Below are 25,119 nucleotides of genomic sequence, written 5' to 3'. Positions count from 1 at the left end.
CACTGCCAACTCTAACTCTTAGTTCTTAATAATAACATTGGTCATGGACTCCCCTAGGTTGCAGAACAAGCCCAGGGAGGGGGTCCTGGTGATAGTGGGTAGTTGTGGATGGTCCCTGAGCTCTAGAACCAGAGGTATTCCCCAAAGGATTAGTTGTGGACCTGCCAAAGGAGGGAAAATGGAGCCAGGTTGAAGGTCCGGAGAACGAAAAGATAGCAGGTGGATGAATGACATTAGAGGGACTAGCAGAGGCGTTCCAGAGGCCAGGCAAGGAGAAGAGGAGGTACAGCTGAGAGGGAGGTACAGCACCGAAGCCAGATAGTTTAGAATCTGTTGGCCTGAACCCTTAGCATCTTCCTGGGTGTTTCTTTCATGCAGATCCTTTGTGCTTTACCTAAAAGAATCAAATTTTAATGATGTGGAGCTGGGATCTCATGAATTGTTTGTAAGCCAGATTTCCCTTTTTCTGTAGTAGCTGTGTTTTTGAATTTTTTAAAAAAATCTTTTAACGGGATGTTACATTTCTCTGATTAAACTTCTTCTTGCTAATGGGGCCCATCTTCCTGTTCTCCAAAGGCCTTTTGAACCTAAATAGGAAAAAAAAAAGCTGCAGAGCTGAAGTGGTGACTCTGCCACTTCTAACCATGCTCTTGCACAAGTCACAAGTTCTCACCCTCATCTGTAGGAAGAGAATAATAACATTTACCTCATTAATAACTCGCCTCACTGGGTAGTTGGGAAGATTAAATTAAATCACGCCTTTGGAGTGGCTGGCACGACGCCTACCTATCCCTGGTCACAGTCATTTTTCTGCTCCTCAGCATACCACCTTGCCCACTCTTAGGTCAGATTTAGTAGGCTGCCTTCTCTGTATTCATCCAAACTATTCATTTCTATTGAATTTACTGGAGAGAGACCAAGGACAGAATCCGAAGATGTCTAAAGGCTAGGTCTAGGACTCTTTGGAACATTGATCCATGTTGGGGGTCACAAAGTTGGATGCTGTCAAGAACCTCCTTATATGAATGTGTGAAGCAGCCAGGTGAGAGAGTGCTGGGCCTGCGTCACCTCAGAGAGTGCGTGGCCTCCCTAAAGCAGGCATCCCAATAAAAGCCGCTGCAAACCAAACACTTCCATACAGGGAATCAAGGTTCCAACTCCATCAGTTGTTGGGTATAGATCCCTAGAATGCTCTTGCATTGGGTTACTGTGGCTTTAGAGCAGAGGTTCTCAAAGTATGATCCAGAGACCATCAGTAGCACCTGGGAATGTGTATGAATGCAGATTCTCAGGGCTCACCCAGACCTACTCAACCAGAAACTCTGGGGGAGGGCAGCGCCAGCAGTCTGTTTGAACAGACCCTCTAAGAGATTCTGATCACGTTCAAATTTGAGACCCACTGATTGGGGAAAGTGTTCTCAACCCTGGCTGGACTTTGGAATCACCTGGGGAGCTTTAAAAGTCCAGTTGCTTGGTTTCCAACCACAGAGTGTCTCATTTAACTGATTTTGGGTATCAGCCTGGACATCAGGATTTTTCAGAGCTCCCAAGGGGATTTTCAGGGGCATCCAAGGTGGATAAGTGCTCTTCTAGGAGCCTGCTGAAACACCCACATACCCTTTCTTCTGAGTGGGGAGGGGAGGAGCGGGAGGCACGTGTAATTTGGCACAGCTCCCAAGGGATCTGCTGCAACCATCAAACCCTGCTTCCCCTTGGAGAACATGACCTTAAACTACCAGCCTCAAGAAAGAGCTTTGATAGGGCCTTTCCTAGGCTGAATGAATATTCACTCAATGTGATTTGTTTTAAAGGTTGCTTTTAATGCTATATTTGTTCAGCAAATGTAGGCACTTGTATAGCACAAATATTAACTCCTAAATCCTCCAAGGCTTTCCCTGCGGTATGCCATCTGGCAGGCATTATTGTAATCATCTCTTTATTATCCACACTAATGAAGGACTAGCATGGCATTGGTAATTGAGAAACACAGATCATTTACAAATCATTCAGGCTCGTGCCGGCACTGCTTCCCCAACCAGGAAGCATTCAAGAGTAGAAAACATTGACTGATTACAGTTTCCTACCTTCCCTGTGGAGGTACTAATAATATTATTTTAGTCAGAAATTTGAGCAAGAGGAGAAGTGAGAGGCTTCTAAATTATAATTCCTTTTTCTGAATAAGGAAATTTCAGTGTTCTCAATAAGAGGCCAAAGCACAAAGTAGATAAACAGCAAGTATATTTAAAATGCATTGAACTTTGGAACCAGTCAGTTCAAAGCATGTTATAGTAGAAGCTGCATGGGATTCAAGAGATCAGTGGATCTGGATTCTAGATCCTACTTTGATATTACCCGTGCTATGTGAGATGTGCCATTCCAGCCATCAGCGGGTCTCAAAGTGTGGTCCTCAGACAACAGCATCTGCATCACTTGCGAACTTGTTAGAGCGGCAGATTCTCAGACCTCTCCCCAACCCACCTGAATCAGAGACTCTGAGGATGGGGCTAGCAATTGGTGCTTCGACAAACCCTCCCGGAGATTCAGTTCGGATGCCTGCTCAAGTGTGAGCACCGCTGTTCTCCAGGCACTCAGTTTTCTCAACTTCAAAATAAGGCAACAAGCCTAGTTTATATTTGAGGTCCACTCCAGCTCTCCGATGGCCTTAGTGTATGGTCCTGGAAGGTTGAAAGATTCTCTGTCATAGACCTTGAATGTGCGATTGAAATAATTCAAGTAAAAAACTGGCATGTGTGTAACAGAAGAGAAACAGATCTCTAGGAACTCTATACACAAACCCCATATAGGATGCTCACTTTAAATAAAGAGTGCTCTCTTCTGTGGGTTGGTACCATTTTCCGAAAGTGAAAAAACCTTGGTGCTTTGGAAAGGGAGGTGGCCGCTCCTCCTTGCTCTAGGGGCTGAGAGCTGTCTGATGTGATTCACAGAGCAGCACTTCTACAGGCTCTAACAAATGGCATTTCAGAAGGATGTACAGAGGTACACAGGCTTTGCAGTAAAACAAGGGATATTTTCAAGTCATTTATGAAAGCTCTTGCGGCTTCCATTTCAAGACAGGTGGAAAAAAATAACATGGAACAAGAAAAGAAAATAAATCTGTATCCAGAGCATCTCATAAATAAGGAAGGAGCGGGGGTCTGGTTGGCCTTGCCGGGTTCTCAGAGTATTTTTGTAACAGTACAGACAGCTCTCAAACGTTTTGGCAAGTAATTCTTATGCTGTTTCCGTTATCAAAATCTATGCTTGTAAAATTATTTCGCTGGCTGTTAAAACCAAAAGAGAAAAAGGAAACAATCATTTCAAGGAGAGAGAGGCTGGGAAAATGATACTCCGAGGTATAAAAGAGAGAGACAGAAAAAAAGAATATAGTTCACCCACAACTGCAAAAATTTTTTTTCATCTAAAACGCAGTGACACTTCATAATTTAGAGCAAGTCGTAGAAAATCGAAGGCACTTTTCTAATTGGCTTTTGTTTAATTAAGAGCCTATTTGTTGGAGACAATAGGACCTGGTTTGTTGAACTTGAGAGAGACTTTGTTATATCTGGGAGGAATGGAGAGATTATAGCTTTTATTGGAAAGGATGGATCACAGACCCACTCTGCCTGAGCAAAGCATGTTGACTGAGGAGAACCACACCAGTGGGGAACCTGCACTGGACATCTTTGTGAAATTCCAAGTGGCGTCTGGCTGAGCAAAAACTTGGCCCTAAAACCCTGGTTAAAAGCCTGTACTCTGAGTTCAAATTCTGACTCTGCCACATACTGGCTCTGAAACTCTGGGCAAGCTACCCAGATGCTCAGTGCCTCAGTTTCCTTCTGTCAAAGGAGGAGAATAATAGGACCTGCCTTGTGGGAATTTTATGAGGATTAAAAGTTAGCATATGCAAGGTGCTTTATATAGCGCCTGCCACATAGCAGGCATTATTTTATTAGGACTATTTGCTGAATAGCCATATGGATCTTTAAAAGAACTCTAAAAATGTATTATACTGTTTCTTAACTGTAAGACCTTAGAAAGCAGCAGTGCCCTATTTGATACCCCCATTGTGTGCCTAAGGAGGTGTGTGATTGATACAACGAGGCTTCCAGGGCAGCCTGGGATCACAGTTCAAACAAGCCTGATGATTCTTAACCCATGGGGGGCTTCTCCCTGGTCAACTTCACTAACACATAGCTTTGGAGGGGTTGTTCAAACAAGATTCATAGAAACTAATTTTTCTCATTTGATTTCCTTTTTGTATATTTATTTTTGGAAGAGATTCATAGACCAACACTAGAAATAGCTCTGAAATAAATGTCATATTTTTCTCTCTTATATTTGGCACACTCTCCTTTGTTGGCTGGACCATGCTGTGTAGCAGCTAATATTGATTAGCCTACGTTTTTCTCAAATCAATTTTTCTCAGGCTATATAAAGTCTAAATGCTGGCAGTACTAAAACAGATGCATTCAACTTATAAACTGGTGGTAAGGAAAAAGGTAGGGACAAAAGCATGCTGAAACATATCGTCCAAGCAAGACATTGCCTGCTCTGCCAAATTCAAGTTGCCAGGTCCTGGGCAAGCTTCTTATCTCATCTGAGCTGCAGTTTCCTCACCAATAAAATTGATGCAGCCACTGTGGAAAACAGTATGGTGGTTCCTTCAAAAACTAAAAATAGAACTACTGTATGATCCAACAGTTCCATTCCTGGGTATATATCCGAAGAAAACAAAAACACTAATCAAAAAGATACATGCACCCCAGTGTTCATAGCAGCATAGCCAAGATATGGAAATCTTCACTGCCTTTGGGTTAAGGCACAAGCGAGCACCTTAATACAGTGTTGGAGGGTCCCTAATGAACTAGCCCACATTTGCCTTCCAAGCCATGATCATATTTGCCACTCCCTGTCTTAACCATGCTGTACTATTTGTGGTTCCTTGAACAAAGCACACACCTTTACGCCTCTGTTCACATGTTTCCCTCTGCTGGGAGTACTCTCTCACATCCCCCTTCCCCTCACCTGATAACTAGTACTACCCAACAGGTCTTAGTGTAGATGCCACTTCTTGAAGGAACGACCAAAGTGCCGTCAACAGATAAATGGATGAAGAAGATGTGGTGTGTGTGTGTATACACACACACACACACACACACACACAGTGGAATACTACTCAGCCATTAAAAAGAATAAAATTTTGCCATTTTCAACAACATGAATGGACCTGGAAGGTATTATGCTCAGTGAAATAAGTCAGACGGAGAAAGACAAATACTGTGTGCTATCCCTTATGTGTGTAATCTGAAAAATAAAACAAATGAATGAATATAACAAAACAGATGCAGACTCACAGATATATAGAGAACACACTGGTAGTTACCAGTGGGGAGAGGGAAGCAGGGAGGGGCAGCATAGGGGTGCAAACTACTATGTATAAAACAAATGAGCTACAAGGATATATTGTACAGCACAGGCAATATAGCCAATATTTTATAAAAACTTTAAATGGAATATAAGCTATAAAAATATTGAATCACTATGTTGTATACCTGAAATTAATATAATATTATAAATCAAGTATATACTTCAATAAAAATTACAGCTAAGAAAAAAAATATGAGATAAAAATCTCCCATAGTTCCACTACCTAGAGATAACCATTTAACATTTTGGAATATTGTACTCCAGAATTAAGAAAATAAAATAAAACAGGGTCATATTATTAAAAAACAAATAATAAATAATAAAATAAAATGGGGGTAACAATAGTGCCCACCACCTATTAGATGAGGTAACACATGTGAAACCCAAACTAGTGCTAACCCCAAGAAAGTGCTCAGCAAATACTAACATTTTTATGTTACTTGTGTTCATGAAAATCGAACGTATCAAAGTCAAAATAATAAATGTATGCATAATGAGGGAAGTTCCACTATTCTTTTCTTAAGAACTGAAAATATTATAAAATCTTTCATTGCAAGTTACTTTTGAGACTAAATCTCTGATCGTTTATTTCCAGCATTTTGATTTTCCCCTCACTATTGAATACAGACCTGAGACTCTTACACCAATGAGTATCAGATTAAAGCTGAAACCCACTGCATTTGATGTGCCCAGTGATTTTCATTTTTGTTACAATTATATTTATTTTATGAAATATATCTTTCTTATCATAAGTAGTATACTTTTGTATTTTAAAAATTTTCCAACATCTTAACAAACAAATCAGGATAAAATGCTAAAATAAAATACTGAAGTCACTACACTGACCCAGCTTGCTATACAGATATGGACAGGAGTGCTCTGGAAATTGTGGAACTGTGGCCAGTAGGCAGCACCACTGTCCTGTAATTTTAGATGTTGTTTATTAGCTCATAAAAAAATTTCAAATCAACATGGAAAAGACAGATTCTGTGTACTCTTGAATAATGTAGAAAAGTGTGGGTTGTTTGAACCTTGAACAAGTGAACAAAATGTCCTTCCTTTACTTAAATTAGAAAAAATTACAGTTGACCAAAATCTCCCTGGCAAATCAGAGAGCCAAGGTGTTTATTAAGAAATATTCAGGAAGAAAACAAAAATATGTCCTTTCATAAACATTACCTAGATTATGAGGTAAGAGCAGTTTTCTTTAATATCTCTTTAACTTTTCCATTTCTTGAACATAAGAATGACTTCCCTTAAATCATTAGCCATTTAGATCTGAATTTTCAGGACAGATCTTGGTCATCATTTTTGACAATTAGCGGTGGAGAGTGGTTTACTGCCCTGAATAGGGGTCTCGTGGTGTTTTACTGAGTGATCTCCAGCATATGGAGAATTTGTTGGGCATATTTATAACTATTGTTTGTTTTTGTGGTTCTTGGCACAGTGTGGGTGACACAAGGCCAGAACACTCCCTGCAAGTAGGCAGATGTTAGGACCCTGTGGACCTCTGAGTTTTATAGAGTGCCTGTGCTCAGAGACCTACAGACTGTGTAAGTCTGGAAAGTTCACAAACACCATGGACAGGTGTGTCCATACCTAACCCTCACACACGAGGATGAGGAAGTTAAGGTGAAAAAGAAAAGGTAAATGGCAGAGCTGTGGCTTCATCCCAGGTTTTTCTCCCCAAATGCTGTTGGTTCCGCTAGAGCACAGCCAATAATGTAAGAATACAGTTTTTACATTATTTTCTTTTCCTGCAGTGTCACATGTCTAAGAATAATCCCATATTTCGATCTTCAGCTGAGTTTCCCAACCCTGGGTCTAGAAGCTGGTTTTGCTCCACTTGTAGAAAGAAGCCCTCATTGCCATCCTGATCTGTTCACATGGAGATAGCAAATGTCATCCTACTTGATTATTTGGAGCTTGCCTTGTGGTACTTTGGTCTTCTGGAGGGAAATCAGACCTCTGGCGGTTGGTGAAATCTGCTGAAGAATTAACCTGATCAAACATTTTGTTTTAATCACAGAATCATGTCAACCCTGCCATGGACTTTACCCAGACACCTCCTGGGATGTTAGCTCTGGACAATATGCTCTACTTTGCCAAGCACCACCAGGATGCCTACATTCGGGTAAGCACGCAGCCCCTTTCAGCTAGTGTAGGTTTCCTACTGAATTCGAATTTCACACTTATGGATATGGAGGGATTACTTTTAGATGAGTGGCCCCAGAGATTGGCTTTTGTCACTTAGTAAAGTAAAAATGAAAATTAAATGAAATTAAAGAGCACCAAAATAGGGATTTTTTTAACTTTTAATTTTTTTCACGTGACATTTAAAAATATATTAGATATTGGAAAAATATTTTATATAGTTCATTTGATTATGACAAAAACTCTTAGCCTTAAATAACAAAGAAGAGAAACAAACTATCTACCAAAAACCTGCATGATCCCAACGTTAGTGAAAACCACTTAGACTTATTTGGCTTCTTGAAAAGAGGCCCAGGATTCTGTCTAGCACTGCTCTGTTCAATCTAATGCTGGAGATACAATCAGATAAACAGAAAGAGAAGTGTGGGAGGGACACGGGGAGGGATGAGAAATGCCTTCTCTCATTTGATAACAGATTAGTGAAACTCCAGCTACTAAGGCAATGCCTTTGTGGGTGGGGACGAAGGAAAATAGAAGGTGCCACCTGCCGATGCAGAGCAGGGGCGGGAAGGACAAAGTGTGAATGAACTGGAGCATAGGGACAGTGACAGAGAAGGCCTGCGAGTCAAGGCTGCTCCACTGGAAGCCCTGGATTTGTGCTGACCCCTGTCCCCTGTCCCCAGGGAGAGGAGCCCAGGTTCAGTCGGGTGAGGGATACAGATCCACGATTGAGATGAAGGAGGATGTGAATAAATGGGACAAGGGCATTGGCAAGTGGTTAAAATGATGACTAGATACAAGCTTAGAAAATATTCGATGAATGAATATCCTAATGCAGGAAGAGTAAAGCTGAAATCAGAGTAAGGTATGAGCCTGTGCCTCTGATATTCTCTGTTGGCTCCCTCTTGGCACTGGCTTTCTGGAGACCAGGGTTCAAGACCTGGCACTGTCGTTACCTGGTAATGCAAATGGGGCCATTCCTTTTGACTGGGCTATAGTTTCTTCTCCAAACTAGGGAGCATTATTCCCTCAAGGACCATTTGGAAATGTGTGGGCATGTTTTTTCGGTAGTCACCATGCCCATTGGGGTGCTACTGGCCACAGTCCTCTAAAACATGGGACAGTCTGCACCATGAAAAATTGTCCTAGCCAGTAATGACCCCTTTGAAAAAAAAGTCTTGCCAGGTCTGAGTTCCCTGTAAGCACTATATTTTAACTTTATCTGTTTTTCTATATATGCAATTTGACAAGCTTTGACTTATATTGAAACATTATTTGTACTTTAATTATATGAAAGATTGTATGCATTTCTCTGAATGGTGTTATGTGCTTCTCAGGTATTTGATTAGAAATGCAATTTTCCATAAGAAAATTGTTTTTTCATAAAAGTTTAATTTGGTTTATATGTGTATATGTTTATTGCACAGATATTTTTCTAGGAATGTAATCTGCTCTCACAGTAAGTAAATTAATATTTTTGAGATACCCTGTGGTATAGCCTCGGAGAGTTGAGTGTGAAAAGAAGAAGCCTAGCAGAAATTGAATTTAAAATTACCTGATTAATGTTTGTGGATGAATGTTTCTAAAGTTAGAGAGTACTGATTCTGAATGTATTGTTAATTGCATAAGAAGCATATGTCTCAAGAAGAGTAATTTAATATTTTAAGCCCATTTTCTTCAGTGTGTTCGCTAAACTGTCATAAGTGAAATTAATACCATGGCAACCTGACAGAACTTTATATCTGATGGGAACTTAAAAGAAAATCCTATTTGAAAAGAAAGGTGTGGACTTTTTTGTCCACACGCACTTTCTTTCTGGTTAGACTGAGAAAGGAATGTTTTCTCGAAAGTGTTCCTTTCCTAATGTGTTCTGTGTCCCATCTGACTTTGGGACCATTAAATGCTGCATGGAAAGTTAAAGGTATTTACATGAATGAATGGGGTTAGGGGATCATATATAAAGTCTGAGGCATTCTTCAAGGAAGCTTGGTGGTGACTATGAAAACAGATGTCCCAGTGGTAGTGAGATAGTGATGGAGACAATGAAAATGGTCATCCCAGACAGCTAATTAAATTTTGATCTATGAGCTTAGTGGTCTTTTCTGAAACAAAGATGGGCTCTTGGTTTTTTAATAAGCTTACATTTTGATAAAATTTCCTTTTTTTGATGAGGTAAATTTCCTGTCTGAATGCAGTTATTCATTTATTATTTATATCTTTCATTCAATAAACACGTATTCTGTACCTAAATCTATAGTCTCACTTTTCACTTTGCCAGTCAGATTTATGGTTGAGATTTTCAAAAGGAATTGTAACACACACACACACACACACACACACACACGCGCGCACACACACACACACACACACACATATTCCCTCTTTGCCCTTGACATGCCCACGCCCTCCAGCTATCCTGTTCCCTCAAACAATGTGTATTTTTCCAAGTTGTCTTCTTACCCCATGTTCTAACTCACCTGCCGCTCACTTTTCAACACTTTGCACCCATCATTTTCTAGAAGCTGTTCTCCTGCTACATGGGGAGCCCTCTCCTCTTCCTTCATCTTCTTTGTCCTCCCATTGACACTGGACACTGTTTCCATTGGCCGGTTCTCCCTTTTTGCCTGCAGCCCTTGCTGTCTGTCTTGGTTCTCTCCTTGGCTGCTTCTCTTAGTCTCTCTGATGGGTTTCTCTCCCTCTGCCTGCCCATCAAATGCACATAATCCTCACGACTCTGTCTGTGGATCTTTTTTCTTTTTCAGGCACTCAAGCTGCACATGTTTACTGAGTAACTATCAAATGGCCTGCAGTGAGGGAGGGGATAGAGATTCCCTAAGGAACAAGTCACTCATGAGTCCTGTCATTGAGGATTTTACTGTCTAGCGATGAAAGGAGGGGTAGTTGGAGGAAGAGCTAAATGCCAGCACTTTCCAAGCCACTTAGAATGGATTTTGATTGGGCAGGAGTGATATTGGGGGCACAGAGGAGAGTCATAAACACAGATGTGGGGGTCAGGTCAGTAAAACTTACTTCAAGAAGTGGCATCTACACTAAGACCTGTTAGGTAGTACTAGTTATCAGGTGAGGGGAAGGGGGATGTGAGAGAGTACTCCCAGCAGAGGGAAACATGTGAACAGAGGCATAAAGGTGTGTGCTTTGTTCAAGGAACCACAAATAGTACAACATGGTTAAGACAGGGAGTGGCAAATATGATCATGGCTTGGGAGGCAAATGTGGGCTAGTTCATTAGGGACACCGTATTAAGGTGCTCGCTTGTGCCTTAACCCAAAGGCAGTGAAGAATTTCTGAACTATTTTAAGTAAACATGATGAGAGTTAATTTTAGAAAAATCACTCTCCTGCCAGAAAACAAATGTGAGAAATCAAGACTAGCAGCAAAAATAAAATTGGGGAAATTGTAGAGAAATGATGGTAACCTGATGAGGGTAGTGGCCGTGACACTGGGGAGAAGCAGATTGAATGAATTATTTTGGAGCTAAGGTAAACTAGACTCTTTCCAAGGAAAAGGGAGATACTGGCTTGAGTGGATGGATGGTGGTGTCATTGATGAACTAGATCTGCAGGTCTGAGGGGTTGGTCATTTGGAGACATCCAGATACTATATGCATATGGGACAACTGTCCAGGTGGATGTTTCTAGTAGGCAGTGAGATATGGGCAATGGTGGTCAATAAGAATGGCAGGGTCTAGTTCTTAGGTAACAGAATATAGAACAGCAAGCAAAGGAAGAGAGTATAATTTTTGTTGTTGTTTTGTTTTATCTTGTTTTCTTTTTTCCCCCTTGGGTTTTTAAAAATTTTCTTCTGAATTTTTAGATGTGACCTATCCTTGGCACATCTGTCAAGTCATAAAACCGTTTTACTTGATATTTATTTGCAGTTTTCTACACTATATTGAGCAGATAAACATTTCACTGTTTTATAAATTATCATACTGTTTAACCATATCACGATCACTTAGGACTTGCTTCCTTCCCCAGGGACCTAATTTTATACAGTGGCACTACTTCTTAGAGAAATATTCTGATGTTGAGTCAATATGAAAAAGAACAAACCTGACCCTTTTTGTATATTTTATTTGGTGTGGTGCTACGTTATAAATAAAATGGTTTTTTTTTTTTTTTTTTGGCTACGCCACGCAGCTTATGGGATCTCAGTTCCCCAACCAGCGATTGAACCCAGACCACGGCAGTGAAAGCCCGGCATCCTAACCACTAGGGACCAGGGAACTCCCAATGTTTCCTTAATGAGGTTGTCACCGAACTAATTACACAATTTATAAGATCTCAAACCTTCTAGTAACAAAATTAAAAGTAAATTCTGGAAACGGCTTGTTCTTTATGTGCCCTGAAGTTCTTTGCCTCAACATCCCTCATAATTTACGGTCAACATCTCATCCAGTTGGAATATATCTGCACACTGGGTGACTGTGATAGAAGAGAATGAATTTCCTGAGAGGGGAAAATAGAAATGCCTTCAAAAGCAAGATTTATTTCAATGGTTTCATGCAGTTGTGAGCCAGGGCACATGTGTTTTTAGTGTCATACCAAATCAGAACAGAAATATTTATAATATGTCAAGTAAATGAGATTATGGGAAAAGATGGCTCTTTGTACCTAAGAGTTGTTTTCTCAAGGTTCTTTTATGATAGCCATTTTTAAACAGATGAAAAAATTTAAGTATGTTTACACTATTTTAAAACCTTTCTTCCTCCTCATGACGCATACATAGTAAATAATACTTTTTACAAATAGTTGGGACAAATAATGGTTTAGACCCTAACTCACTGCTAGGACATGAGAGGCCTTGCTCTTGAGGCAGTACTGACAAGAAAATGCTATGAGATGATTTAGCATGAGAAAAGCTGCCATATTTTAAGTCTTTACTGTATTTTGAATATTTCACATACATTATTTGTAACCTTCTCTTCACTGCTCCCAGAGGTGGGAAGATAAGGCAGCTTTGGTATCCCCCTTCTTCCGGTATGTAGATCTCTCTGTCCATTGAGGCCCACCTCAAGTTCAAAGGTATTCTAGGGAAAGTCTTCAACTTTTCCTGTGTCAGAGGGCATAGACATAGTTATATAATAGCAAACATAGAGCTTGCTGTGAGATAACAAGTATGCTGAACACTTTCATTAATATCTCACAACACCACTGTGAGGTGGACACTGTTATTATTTCCATTTTGTGGATGAGGAAACTGACACACAGGAGGGATTACCCACAGCTAAGGAAGTGCTAGAGCTGAATTTAAGACAAAAGTCTGCTTCCATTGTGCACACTTTGCATTTTAGGGGTTCATAGATTCATATAGGGGCTGCAGCCACAGTTCACGTAAGTTCTAAGGATGTGTTTTGCTCAACTGGCACAGTATTTTTAAAGGGAACAGAATTTGAATTACCTGAACACCCTTTCCAAATAACCATGAACCCCAGGACTCCCTATTATATTCTCTCTGGCTGCTTTATGAATTCTCGTTATCTGCCTGGTACTTGAGGGACTTGACTTAGTGGCCATGATATTGATGACCTTTGTGAAGTTCTGAATGCATTGTCAGCACACAGTAGGTGCTTAACTTCTTTTACTTGCCTTTTCCTTTTCCACATAAAGTTGTACTTGATTACTGTCCCTTCTCCTGGGGGTTTCATATTTCTGCACTTAATGTTTGTTGTCTTTCCATCCTTGTTGTCAACTCCCAGAGAGCAGGTGCTTCATCTTGTGTTGGGTATTTGTTCCCTTGCGGAGATTAAAGGACTTTAATTTCAACCTCCCAAGTGTAGAGGAAAAGATTAGGCATGCTTCTCAAATTCTCTGGTTGTAAATATTAAAGAAAAAAAGTCATCAGATATTATTATAAATACACAGGCCCAGTGTTCTTGGGGCTCTCAGCACAGTCAGCCCTCTGCGCTGTGTATCAGACCACGCAATGGAGTTCTTGCTGCCCTTTAAGGGGGACAGAAACCAAGTATCCCTCACGTACTAAGGGGGGTGCTGATGGAGGCAATGCTGAGCCTTTAAAATAAATTAAGGAACTTTTAACATTTCAAGGGGGAAATTGGCAGTTTCCCAAGCGACATAATTACAAGACAGTGTGTAATGTGTAATTAAACTTAACTATGAAGCAAATGATTGGAATAAAGCTTGGTGGCACATCATTTTTTTTGTTCCTGTAGTGCTGACAGATCCTTCCCTCCCCTTGTCCCTGAAATGGCTTCAGCAGCAATTGCTCCCAATTTTTTTAAATGAAATTATATGTTGCCAGTTAAACACACACTTTCATGTAAAGGAACCTTTTTTTTTTGTTTGAGTGACATTTTCCTTCTAGGTGATCTGGAGCACAGAATCCATAGAATAACAAGGACCTCAAGGCAAAGCCTTGCTGGGACTTTGAAATGAATCTTTGTCGAATAATTCATTTAAATACTTTATTCTTTACTTTTATTCATGTTTTCTTTCTTTGACCAAGGTCCACAGCTTGGAGGCTTGTTTTTATGCAGTTTTCTTTCATGTTTTAAAAATAGTGGCATTAATTTTGTTGATTGTGAATAACCAAGCTGTTATTGCCAAACAATCAGGACCCCTTGAGAGTGTGAATATATGTGATTAGATTTTTACTAATTGCGCTGGCAAGCAGAATTTCTGACTTCGAAAACCAGTGATTTGAATGGAACGCTTCAGGCCTCAGGATGAGATCATTTTTCAGCATGGGCTTGGTTTTATCTCAGAAGACCCATCATCAGAGGGAGGGAAGGCAGGTTCCACATCCATTAATGACTGCTGGATATAACAGTGCTTGTACTCTGAGTTCTCGCCACCTGAGTTCGTTTGGTACTGGCTTCAGTACCTGGCATCTGAAGCAGGTCTAAAACATGGTAGTTACTTGTTTCATTCTCCTTTGCTACCAGCCCAAGCTGGGTATTAGGTTTAGAATTTTTTACTTAGCTATCTGAAGGGATTTTTGTTTTGTTTTTGTTTCAGTTTTTTTAAACTTTAAAACACAGTGGGACTTTAAAACACATTGATGGATTGCTTGAGAAAAAATGTAACCAACCAATAGAATGAACTATATGCAGCTGACACAGTGCAAACCTAGGCCCAGTGTGAATTACAAGGTTAGAAACTACAGACAGCCTTATGTGTGGATGACACTGTCCCTCGTTAGGGCACCAGCAAAACTCTTAGTCAACAGCGGCCACCCTGGGGTCTCTATCTTAGACCCAGTAATATCTTCCCATTGTTTCTCCAAACTGATTCTTTCTCAGTCCACATTGTCCATTTTTTTGGTCTCACTAAATTAGTTAAACAAATAAATATTTGTTGAGTACCTTCTCTGTGACAAGCTGCCTCCTTTCTGCTGTCACTGACCAAGCTTCCCCCTTTAATTATGCATTTTCTACCTTCATTGTGGAGGACTCAGTAGCTGCTGTGCTGCGGGTTTGCTGTGGCTTCTCCCCTTCCTGCTGTAACTGCTGTGCCATGTTGTAGAGCAGAAGTTCCAAGAGCTGCCCTTCACATCTGCCTGTCCCTTTAAGAGGGGAAAGGTTTCTGGGAATCCCCTCTCTTCTGTGTGTCTCGAACTGGAAGGTGTTATAGACCTCATTGGCTTTTTAATTATTTCTAAATAATGGACATCATTTTTTAGAGCAGTTTTAGGTTTACAGAAAAATTCAGCAGAAAGTACAGAGGGTTCCCACATATCCCCTTTCGTCCCTCTCCCACACACAGTTTCCCACATTATTAACATCTTGCATTAATGTGGTACTTTGTTTGATTTAATGAAACCAATAACCTACAGTCTTGCTGTAATTGCCTGTTAGTTACAGGAGGTTTATTTGTTGTTGTTCCTTTGGAATTTTCTAGATAAACAATCCTGTCATCTGTGCACCAAATTTTATTTCTTCCTTCCCAATCTCTATACTTTTTATATCCTTATCTTATTGCATTAGCTAGGACTTCCAATAAGAAGTTGAATAGTAGTAGTAAGAAGGAATATCCAGATATTAGGGGGAAAGAGTCAAGTTTTTCACCATTAAGTGTGATGTTAGCTGTAGAGTTTTTATAGGTGTTCTTTATCAAGTTGGTGAACCTCAGTATTAGTTTACTAGGCCTGCCATAACAAAGCACTATAGACTGGGTGGCTCAGAGAATAGAAATATATCCTTTAACAATTCTGGAGGCTAGAAGTTTGAGATCAAGGTGCCTGCAGGGTTGGCTCCTCCTGAGGCCTTTCTCCTTGGTTTGCAGACAGCTGCCTACTTGTTGTGTCCTCACGTGGTCATCTTGCTGTGCACTCACATCCCTGGTGTCTCTTTCTCTACTTATAGGGGCATCAGTCATATTGAATTAGGGCTTCATGCTGATGGCCTCATTTTAAATTACTTGCCTCTTTAAAAGCTCTGTCTCCCAATACAGTCACATCGTGGGAGACTGAGGGTTAGACCTTCAACATACAGATTTTGGGGGGACACAGATCAGTTCATAGCATTCTATCTACCTTGAACATCCCAGGTGATTCCAACTTCTGGGCCTGGTACAGGCATACCTCATTTTATTGCTCTTCACAGATATTGTGTTTTATTACCAGTTGAAGGTTTGTGGCAACCCTGTATTGAGCAAGTCTATTGAACAGCATCTGTTTGCTCTGTGTTTCTTTGTCACATTTCGGTAATTCTTGCAATATTTCAAGCTTTTTAATTATTATTATATTTGTTATGATCATCTGTGATCAGTGATCTTTGATGTTACTATTATAATTGTTTTGGGGCACCACGAACTGCAGCGGTATAAGATGGTGAACTCGATAAACACGTGTGTTCTGATTGCTCCACCAACTGACCATCCCCCCATCTCTTTTCCTCTCCTTGGGCCTCCCTATTCCCTGAGACACAACAATATTGAAATTAGGCCAGTTAATAACCCTACAATGCCCTCGAAGTGTTTAAGTGAAAGGAAGAGTCTTATGTCTCTCACGTTAAATCAAAAGCTAGAGATGACTAAGCTTGGTGAGAAAGCCATGTGGAAAGTCACGATAGGCTGAAAGCTAGGCCTCTTGCACCAAACAGCAAGTTGTAAATGCAAAGGAAAACTTCTTGAAGGAAATAAAACTACAACTCCAGTGGACACACAAATGCTAAGAAAGTGAAACAGCCTTACTGCTGATATGAATAAAGTTTTAGTGGTCTGGATAGAAGATTAAACCAGCGACAACATTCTCTTAAGCCAAAGCCTAATCCAGAGCAAGGCCCTAACTTTTTTCAGTTCTATGAAGGCTGAGAGGGTGAGGAAGCTGCAGAAGAAAAATTTGAACCTAGCAGAGTTTGCTTCGTGAGGTTTAAGGCAAGAAGCCGTCTCCATAACATCAGAGTGCAAGGTGAAGCAGCAAGTTCTGATGCAGAAGCTGCAGCAAGTTATCCAGAAGATCTAGCTAAGATAATGAATGAAGGTGACTCTACCAAACAACAGATTTTCAGCGTAGACAAAACAGCCTTCTATTGGAAGAAGATGGCATCTAGGACTTTCATAGTTAGAGAAGAGAAGTCAATGCCTGGCTTCAAACTTCAAAGGACAGGCTGACTCTCTTGTTAGGGGCTAATGCAGCTGGTGATTTTAAGTTGAAGCCAATGCTTATTTACCATTATGAAAATCCTAGGGCCCTTAAGAATTATGCTAAGTTGACTCTGCCTGTGTTCTGTAAATGGAGCAAAAAAAAACCTGGATGGCAGCATATCTGTTTACAACGTGGTCTCCTGAATATTTTAAGCCCACTGTTGACACCTACTGCTCAGAAAAAAAACGTTCATTTCAAAATATTTCTGCTTATCGACACTGCACCTGGTCACCCAAGAATTCCGATGGAGATTAATGTTTTTTTCATGCGTGCTAACACAACATCCATTCTGCAGCCCATGGATTAAGGAGTAATTTCCATTTTCAAGTCCTGTTGTTCAAGAAATACATTTTTGTGAGGCTATAGCTGCCATAGAGAGTGATTCCTCTGATGGATCTGGGCAAAGTAAACTGAAAAGTTTCTGGAAAGGATTTGCCATTCTAGATACCATTAAGAACATTGTGATTCATGGGAAGAGGTCAAAATGTCAACATTAACAGGAGTTTGGAAGAAGCTGATTCCAGCCTTCATGCATGACTTTGAGGGGTTCAAGACTTAAGTGGAGGAAGTAACTGCAGATGTGGTGGAATTAACAGGAGAACTAGAATTAGACATAGAGCCTGAAGATGTAACTGAATTGCTGCAATCTCATGATAAAACTTTAGCAGATGAGGAGTTACTTCTTATGGATGAGCAAAGAAAGTAGTTTCTTGAGGTGGAATCTATTCATGATGAAGATGCTGTGAAGATTATTGAAAAGGCAATATAGGATTTAGAATATTACATAAACTTAATTGATAAAGCAGTGGCAGGGTTTGATAGAACTGACTCCAATTTTGAAAGAAGTTCTACTGTGAGTGAAATGCTATCAGACAGCATTGCATGGTACAGGGAAATCATTCATGAAAGGAAGAATCAATCAATGGGGCCAATTTCATCGTTGTGTCATTTTAAGAAATTATCACAGTCACCCCAACCTTCAGCAACACCACCCTGATCAGTCAGCAGCCATCAACATCGAGGCAAGACCCTCCACCAACAAAAAGATTAGGCTCAGATGCTGGTGAAGCCTCAGATGCTGGTCAGCATTTTTTAGCAGTAGAGTGTTTTTTAATGAAAGACGACATTGTTTTGCACACTTAATAGACTGCAGTATAGTGTAAACATAACTTTTATATGCACTGGGAAACCAAAAAATTTGTGTGACTCACTTTATTTTGATATTTGCTTTATTGCAGTGGTTTGGAACCAAACCTATAATATCTCCAAGGTATATCTGTACTTGCCTCTTCCTCTCCAGGGAATCTACTCCCCAGTTAGCCAGGGAGCTTCTTCCCTTGCTTCCTCTAGGCTCAGGGTGGCCTTTCTTCACCAGCAAATATAAAGCCGTAATTTCATCCCTTTACGCTCTGTCCATCTTACCTCTTTTGTCTTGCTCCGAATGTAATGCTTGTTTACATACTCTAAATTTACCTTTGTGTCTATTTCCTGTTTACCTGTACAAGTGTGTAAGCTCCATGAGGGCAGGGACTGTGTACTGCGTCTCTCCTGTGCCCCAGTGCCAGCGCAGTGGCAGACACACAGAAGGCACTCAGCACATATCTGTTAAATCGGTATCTGAATTGAGTGCGTTCTGGTGTTCTGCCTTCTGGCCAGATCGCCAGTCACCCCAAGGTAAGATACCACAGAACAGGTTTTTATCTGGAATATGCTATAATCTCCCTGACTGCAGCTGTCCTTCTGGCCTTTATCCATTCTGGAATGGAAACCAAATTAGCAGTTATAGTGGTGTGGCCCAAAATGGGCTTGCCCCAGATATGCTGATGCTTATACTTGGGTGAATCACTGCTGAGTTTAATTTTTAAATTGTATTCATGTGACCAGAGTCCAGCCAGGATTAGCAATCTGCCTACCAAATCAGAAGGCAATTTGTATTGGTATAATAGAATTTAGGTGGTAGTGTTCTTGAATGTTTCATTGTATTCTGTAAAAATAGCTTTCCCCTTAAGAACTAGGCAATACACCTGGTACACCCAGGAGTGTTTGACACTGTCAGGTAACTTTATTTTTACATTGACCTTAATTTTATCAACTTTTCCTCTGCCTTGGTAAAACCCAAGATTCCAAAATTTAGTATAAATCATAAATCATAGACAATATTTTTCTTACATTTGATAGAGCAACTGAAACACAGATATAACAGCCTTAACAACTAATTTCTCTCTGGCTGGTTTATCGAATGCTATTCTTTACATAAGTACAAGCGTCCTTGAACTTGGTGGCTTTTGGAAGACCCTGATATATGTCATTCATACCTGTCTACAAACTTGTGATTACCAAGATCAGGGAAGTCAGTTTGACTGAACTTTCATTTCTTGAATGGTGATGCTTTTGTGCCACAGGGCTCTTGCACATGCTGTTCCTGTTGTCTCAGCCCCCCTTTTCTCTGCCCATACTTACTTGCCCACGTAACTCTCATTCATTCTTTAGGAGGACTTCATCCTGAAGGCTCCTCTTTTATTGATTTTCTTTCCTTTGTTACTTCCTTTATAGCACTGACTCAACTTGGAAGGCAGCTATGCTCACCACTATACCACCAACGCCACCTCAACTTGGAACTATATAATTACATGTTTTATTATTTGATCATTATTTCTCTCAAACATGACATTTTTGAACAGGGACCTTTTTCCTCTTTCTTTTTTTTTGGTCTTTTGTCCTCACTGTCTAGCACTGGGCCATTTAAATTATTCGCTAAACGAACGATTAAAGAGGTGATTTGTCGAATCCCTGATCAGTGTTACTTCTCTCTTTTCCCCTCGGAAGTCCTTCATGGCCATATGTGATATTTGTCAGAGAATCAAAACTGAAATCAGACTTGGAGGAAATCTGCCTTTCAATGGGTGGGGTCATTGAAATGGCCACAGTTTCCTAGGACTGATGAGCTACATGGTATCAAGCCTCACCTAAAATCTCAGTTATGAAAGCTGTGAGAATAAGTGTATGTTACATGAGTAGACGTGGGTTCTGTATAAGAGAACCTGCCCCCGTTCATGCAAACCCAGATTCTGGGTCCCCTTTCATGGTAACAGGAGGGTGAGGAGTGGAGCATGAGGGGTATGTGGAGGGCACATTCCTTTGCTATGGAAGTTGGCTTCCTATCATCTCTGACAATTTTTCCTGCTGATTTTCATTCTCAGCATTACAGGAAGTGTTTATAGCAAATAATTGCCAAGTGTTTTCCATAAACATACAACCAAGGATATTTTTCCCACATTCCAACTCTCTGTAAATGTTTGTTTTCCCAATGCACAAAGAAGGTGAGTATGCAGTTTCCCTAAGCAGGCCTTTGAAATGTGGGCTTTGGCCCAGAGAGAATTCCCTTCTGAGTTTGTCCTTCATCTGGCCATGTTGTCCCTACACAAGCAGTAGACTCAGAGAGTTTCTAAATGAGTTTTCCTCCACAGCTTGGATTCCTAGCCACACAGCTGGACTCCAAGTAACTTCTGGGTCCTGAGCACCCCCTCAGTGAAGGACAGGGTGAGGTCAGAGGTTGCCGGGAGCATCACAGAAGTCATTGCTTCTGATAAAATCCACAGGGAAATACGATGGGGAATGTGGATGACGGGATAAGGAGATAATTGGAACTCAGGATGCACGTGAATGTATATAAATAATAGATTATGGAAATTCTCATGTTAAAACCAGGCAAGGGACTTCCCTGGTGGCACAGTGGTTAAGAATCCACCTGCCAATGCAGGGGACACAGGTTCAAGCCCTGGTCCCGGAAGATCCCACATGCCACGGAGCAACTAAGCCCGTGCGCCACAACTACTGAGCCTGCGCTGTAGAGCCCGTGAGCCACAACTACTGAGCCCGTGCTCCACAACTACTGAAGCCTGTGTGCCTAGAGCCTGTGCTCCTCAACAAGAGAAGCCACCACAATAAGTTCGCGCACCGCAACGAAGAGTAGCCCCCACTCGCCGCAACTAGAGAAACCCCATGTGCAGCAGCGAAGACCCAATGCAGCCAAACAAAAACCAGCCAAGCTAGTGTTCATTGTACATTAATAAGCGCCTAGTGTATGCACCTAGTGTATTCACAGGTGATTGAGATACGTTTCCTGACCTCAAGGGCTCAACCCCACCAGGGGAAGTAAGACACATATATTTCACCACAATTTGGAGCAGAAAGTGAGAATTGCTGTGAGAAAGATATAGATAAAGGACTGTGGGTTTTTAGACAAAGGAATTGCATTAGGTTTTATGAAGAAAGTGACATTGGCTTGGGGCCAAAGGAGAAGGACAATTTAGACAGGCACGGGAGGGGAGGTAGGGGTGGACGGGTGTCAGGGGAAGCAATTCCCATAGAAGGAACCACATATGGACCTACCCCTCTAGGAGGGCTGTCTCACAGCAGAGATCTCTCGTTTGGCAGAATTAGCCAAAATTTGGGATGCTTATATAGAATTACATATAATGAGATAAATTCCTTTTAAAAAGCGAGATTTAATAGAAGAAAGATTTCCTTTTCACACGCCTTTAACTTGAAGTAAAACAATGTATGGCTTAATTTCTTAATTAGGTTTTAATAAATAATTTTTCCATTGTACCTAATTTAATATGTGTATAATTGGAAAGTTGACATTTTTTTGTTTGAAAATGTTTCTGCAAAGGCAGATTATTATTGTCCAGAAGACGGTGATGGAAAATATTTCTCTCTTCCTCACCTTTTCATCCCCTCATGTCCATTCTCCCAAACCAGAGTGAATTTATAAATCTGTGAGCCAAGTGAGAAAATGAAAAAAAAAGTCAGGTGTGATCTGACTTACAGGAATCCATTTTATCACTAGCTCCCGGAGAATGTGTTTGTTTAGTAAAGTGAGTTACATCCAAATATGTTTCAGACAAATATATGTGGAGTGTAACATAGCTTTAAGACTGCAATAACTGTTACGACAAGTGGTGACAATTTCTCAGTAAGAAATCAGGCTTGAGAAATGTCAAGGCTAATTTTTCATCCAACGGTGACTGTCAGACAGTGCCAAACATCTTGGTGTCTTTGTATTCCATTGAAGGAGACAGGAGGCATTTGTATTCAGTAATGCAATGTTGAGTGAGTCAAACTTCTGACTTGTGATTGTGTGATTTATCGCTAATATTGCCCAAGATACAGAGGGGCTTCTCTGCCTGCATTCGGTATCCATTTCCCAGTTGCAGTTAATCTTTATTACAGTCCATAGCTCACCTCTGGTTTGGAATGTTAAAAAGATGCCTCGGAAGAGAGTCTGGAATCAGTTTCTTCTCCTTCAAGTTTTACCCTCTCGATGAAGCTTAGCCTGCCTGCCCACTGCATTTCACATGAACCTTCATCCCAGAAAGTCGTACTTCCTTGTAAAAAATGCAAACGATTTAGGAGGACACAAAAGAGGCACATAGCAATTGAAAGTCTGTCCGCCCTACAAATCCCATCCCCATATGTCTTCCAAATAGATTGCAAGCCCCTAAAGATGGTGTTTTACTCATATGCGTATTTTTAGCATCCAGCAAGTTACTTAGCAATAATCGAGGCTTAAGGAAATGCTTTGTTGGGTAAATGAATCAATCAAAGGGTGTGGAGGAGAGTCGGCTAGAACTTCCGTGGTAGACTTGGGGAAGTATAGTATTTTGCTTTTCAAAATGTGGTGCTCGGACCAGCAGCAGCAGCATCTTCTGGGATCTGGGTAGGAATGCAGGACCTCAGGCTTACCCCAGGCTACTGGATCAGAATCTGCATTTTAACAAGATCTTCAGGTGATCAGTGAGTGCTTTAAAGCTTGAGCCAACGTACGGTTGTCCTTTGTATATCTGCAATATAATTAAAATGTGAGCTTTCACAAATAAATGCAAGGAAAGGCATGTGATTTGCACTTAAGCAGTATGCAGTGGAGGCCTTATCCATCAGTGTATACCGAAGGAATTTGTAAGGCCTTCATGCTTCACTCCCTGGGTGTGAAGCTGTCCTTGGGTGTGGCTGTCCTTGGGTGTCCTGTAGGACTGTCATCCTGGGCCGTTTCCAGACCATCACCTCTAGGGCCCACATCTGGTCAGTCCTAAACCCCAGTTTGAAGTAGACACATTTCACTTCACCCAAGAAACAGTTCAAACCACAGTGTAGAAATCCCATAGAAACCTTGCTTGTTGACTCAGGATGCCGGCACATCACATTTAAACAGCTAGACAGCAGGCATGTTATTCAGTGTCCGAGGTATGGTTTCCTCATCTGTAACATGTCCTGCTTTGATGACTTATGAGGACTAAAGGAGTTAAACACTTGAGAGTCTGCACATGGTAGTCAGTCCATATGTATTCACTCTTTTTTTAATTGAGGCAAAATTCACACAACATAAAATTAACCATTTCAAAGTGAACCATTCAGCAACATTTGGTACATTCACGATATGTTGTGCAAACGTCACCTCTACCTAGTTCCAAGACATAAACTATCATCACCCTGAAAGGAAACCATGTACCCATTAAGCAGTTGTTCCCCGTTCTCCATCCCCCCAACCCCTGGCCACTACCAATCTGCATTCTCTTTCTATGGATTTTAACTCTTAACTAATGATATTTTTATTAGTCACAGAAAAAGAAAAACAAACCCCAAAAACTCAGATTTATTTCTTCTTCTGTCTACTTTCATTGCTTTCCACGTCCTGAAAGACAGGAGGTTTGCTAATGATGGAAACTGGAAGTAGAGATGTGATATAACTTTAAAGCCGTGGTTCATAAAGTGTGGTCCCAAATTAGCAGCATCCACATTACCTGGGAACTTGTTACAAATGCAGATTCTTGGGTTTGCCCCAGAACAGCTGAATCACAACTCTGGGGGTGGGGCCCAGCAATCTGTGTTTTAATAAGCTTCCAGATGATTCTAATGCATGCTTCCGTTAGAGAACCGTTGCTTTAAATAAACCAGATATTACCTCTTCAAGCCTCTAGGGATGCCTACAGGTGCCTTCACACACACCTGTACCATCCTTGGGCCCAGGAACACATGTACTGGCCTAGGAGAGGAGGTCTTCCAGCCCTGTTTCTTTGATGCAGGCATCAGCTAGGGAATCTTTCCTGCTATCCTCTGGCCTTTGGAACAGTCAACAGAGCTGTTGCCTAGGCTTCCTCCAGTGACATCAGGGTTACTGTGCAGCCACAGGCACAAACACAAGTCATCCCTGCTGCTATTTAATCCTTTCCCCTCTTGGTGCTACTTCATACTCAAAGGGAGGACTTTTCAGCAGCGTGTGGATGTGATTGCTTGCTGTATTTCACACATCCTGCTTTTGTTGCACTATATCAAAGTGCAGGCAGCATTCCTTTTTGGTTGATTAATGTTCAATTCGAGGTCTATTATGAACCTCCAGGCTTTAATTACTATACCATTACCCAGTCAATTCCTTGCCATTTTATATTTATGGCCTTTATTATGCCTCTGCATGTGCAATTGCCTGATTTTATTCTGGAAGAATTTAACCTCATTAGCTGGGTTTTATACCATTCTTCTCATTTGTCCATATTGTTATGTATCTCGGTTCCTTGTGTGTGCTTTCCACCTTGTTTTTTCACCAATCTGACCCTTTGTACATACTTTTTCTCCTTTTCCTGGGATGCATTGTTCTTTTGCCCTTGGAAACAGCTTTTCAAGTTTTTGCAAACTCTTCTCTGGGTGGTCTTTTCCCTGGTGATCTGTTACACTCACTCTTAACTGGTTGTTCCATCTGGATTGCTTGGTGTCATTGGCCCTTCCAAAGGCCTGGAGGCCCAGCTCTTCAGCCCTGGACATACCATGGACAGTGGTTTCTCTCTAAAGGGCCAATTAAGGATCAGGAAGAAGCTTTTTTCTTTTTTAAAGACTATGCTGCTAAAAATAATTTCT

At 40.9% G+C, this 25,119-nt stretch overlaps 1 protein-coding gene across 2 annotated transcripts in view; it reads left to right on the top strand.

The window, feature by feature from the left end:
* ELMO1 (engulfment and cell motility 1) overlaps nt 1-25,119 on the top strand; it is a 553,192-nt gene that overhangs the window by 260,538 nt on the left and 267,535 nt on the right. For both annotated transcript variants that reach the window (XM_068549306.1, XM_068549305.1), the window contains exon 15: nt 7,457-7,561. In XM_068549306.1, the coding sequence (XP_068405407.1) occupies nt 7,457-7,561 (105 nt within the window). The remainder of the gene's footprint in view (nt 1-7,456; nt 7,562-25,119) is intronic.

The sequence above is a fragment of the Eschrichtius robustus genome, chromosome 8, assembly GCF_028021215.1.
Source record: "Eschrichtius robustus isolate mEscRob2 chromosome 8, mEscRob2.pri, whole genome shotgun sequence".
Classification (NCBI taxonomy): Eukaryota; Metazoa; Chordata; class Mammalia; order Artiodactyla; family Eschrichtiidae; genus Eschrichtius; species Eschrichtius robustus.
The sequence above is the reverse complement of the archived record's forward strand: the minus strand, read 5'-3'. Positions and strand labels throughout refer to the sequence as shown.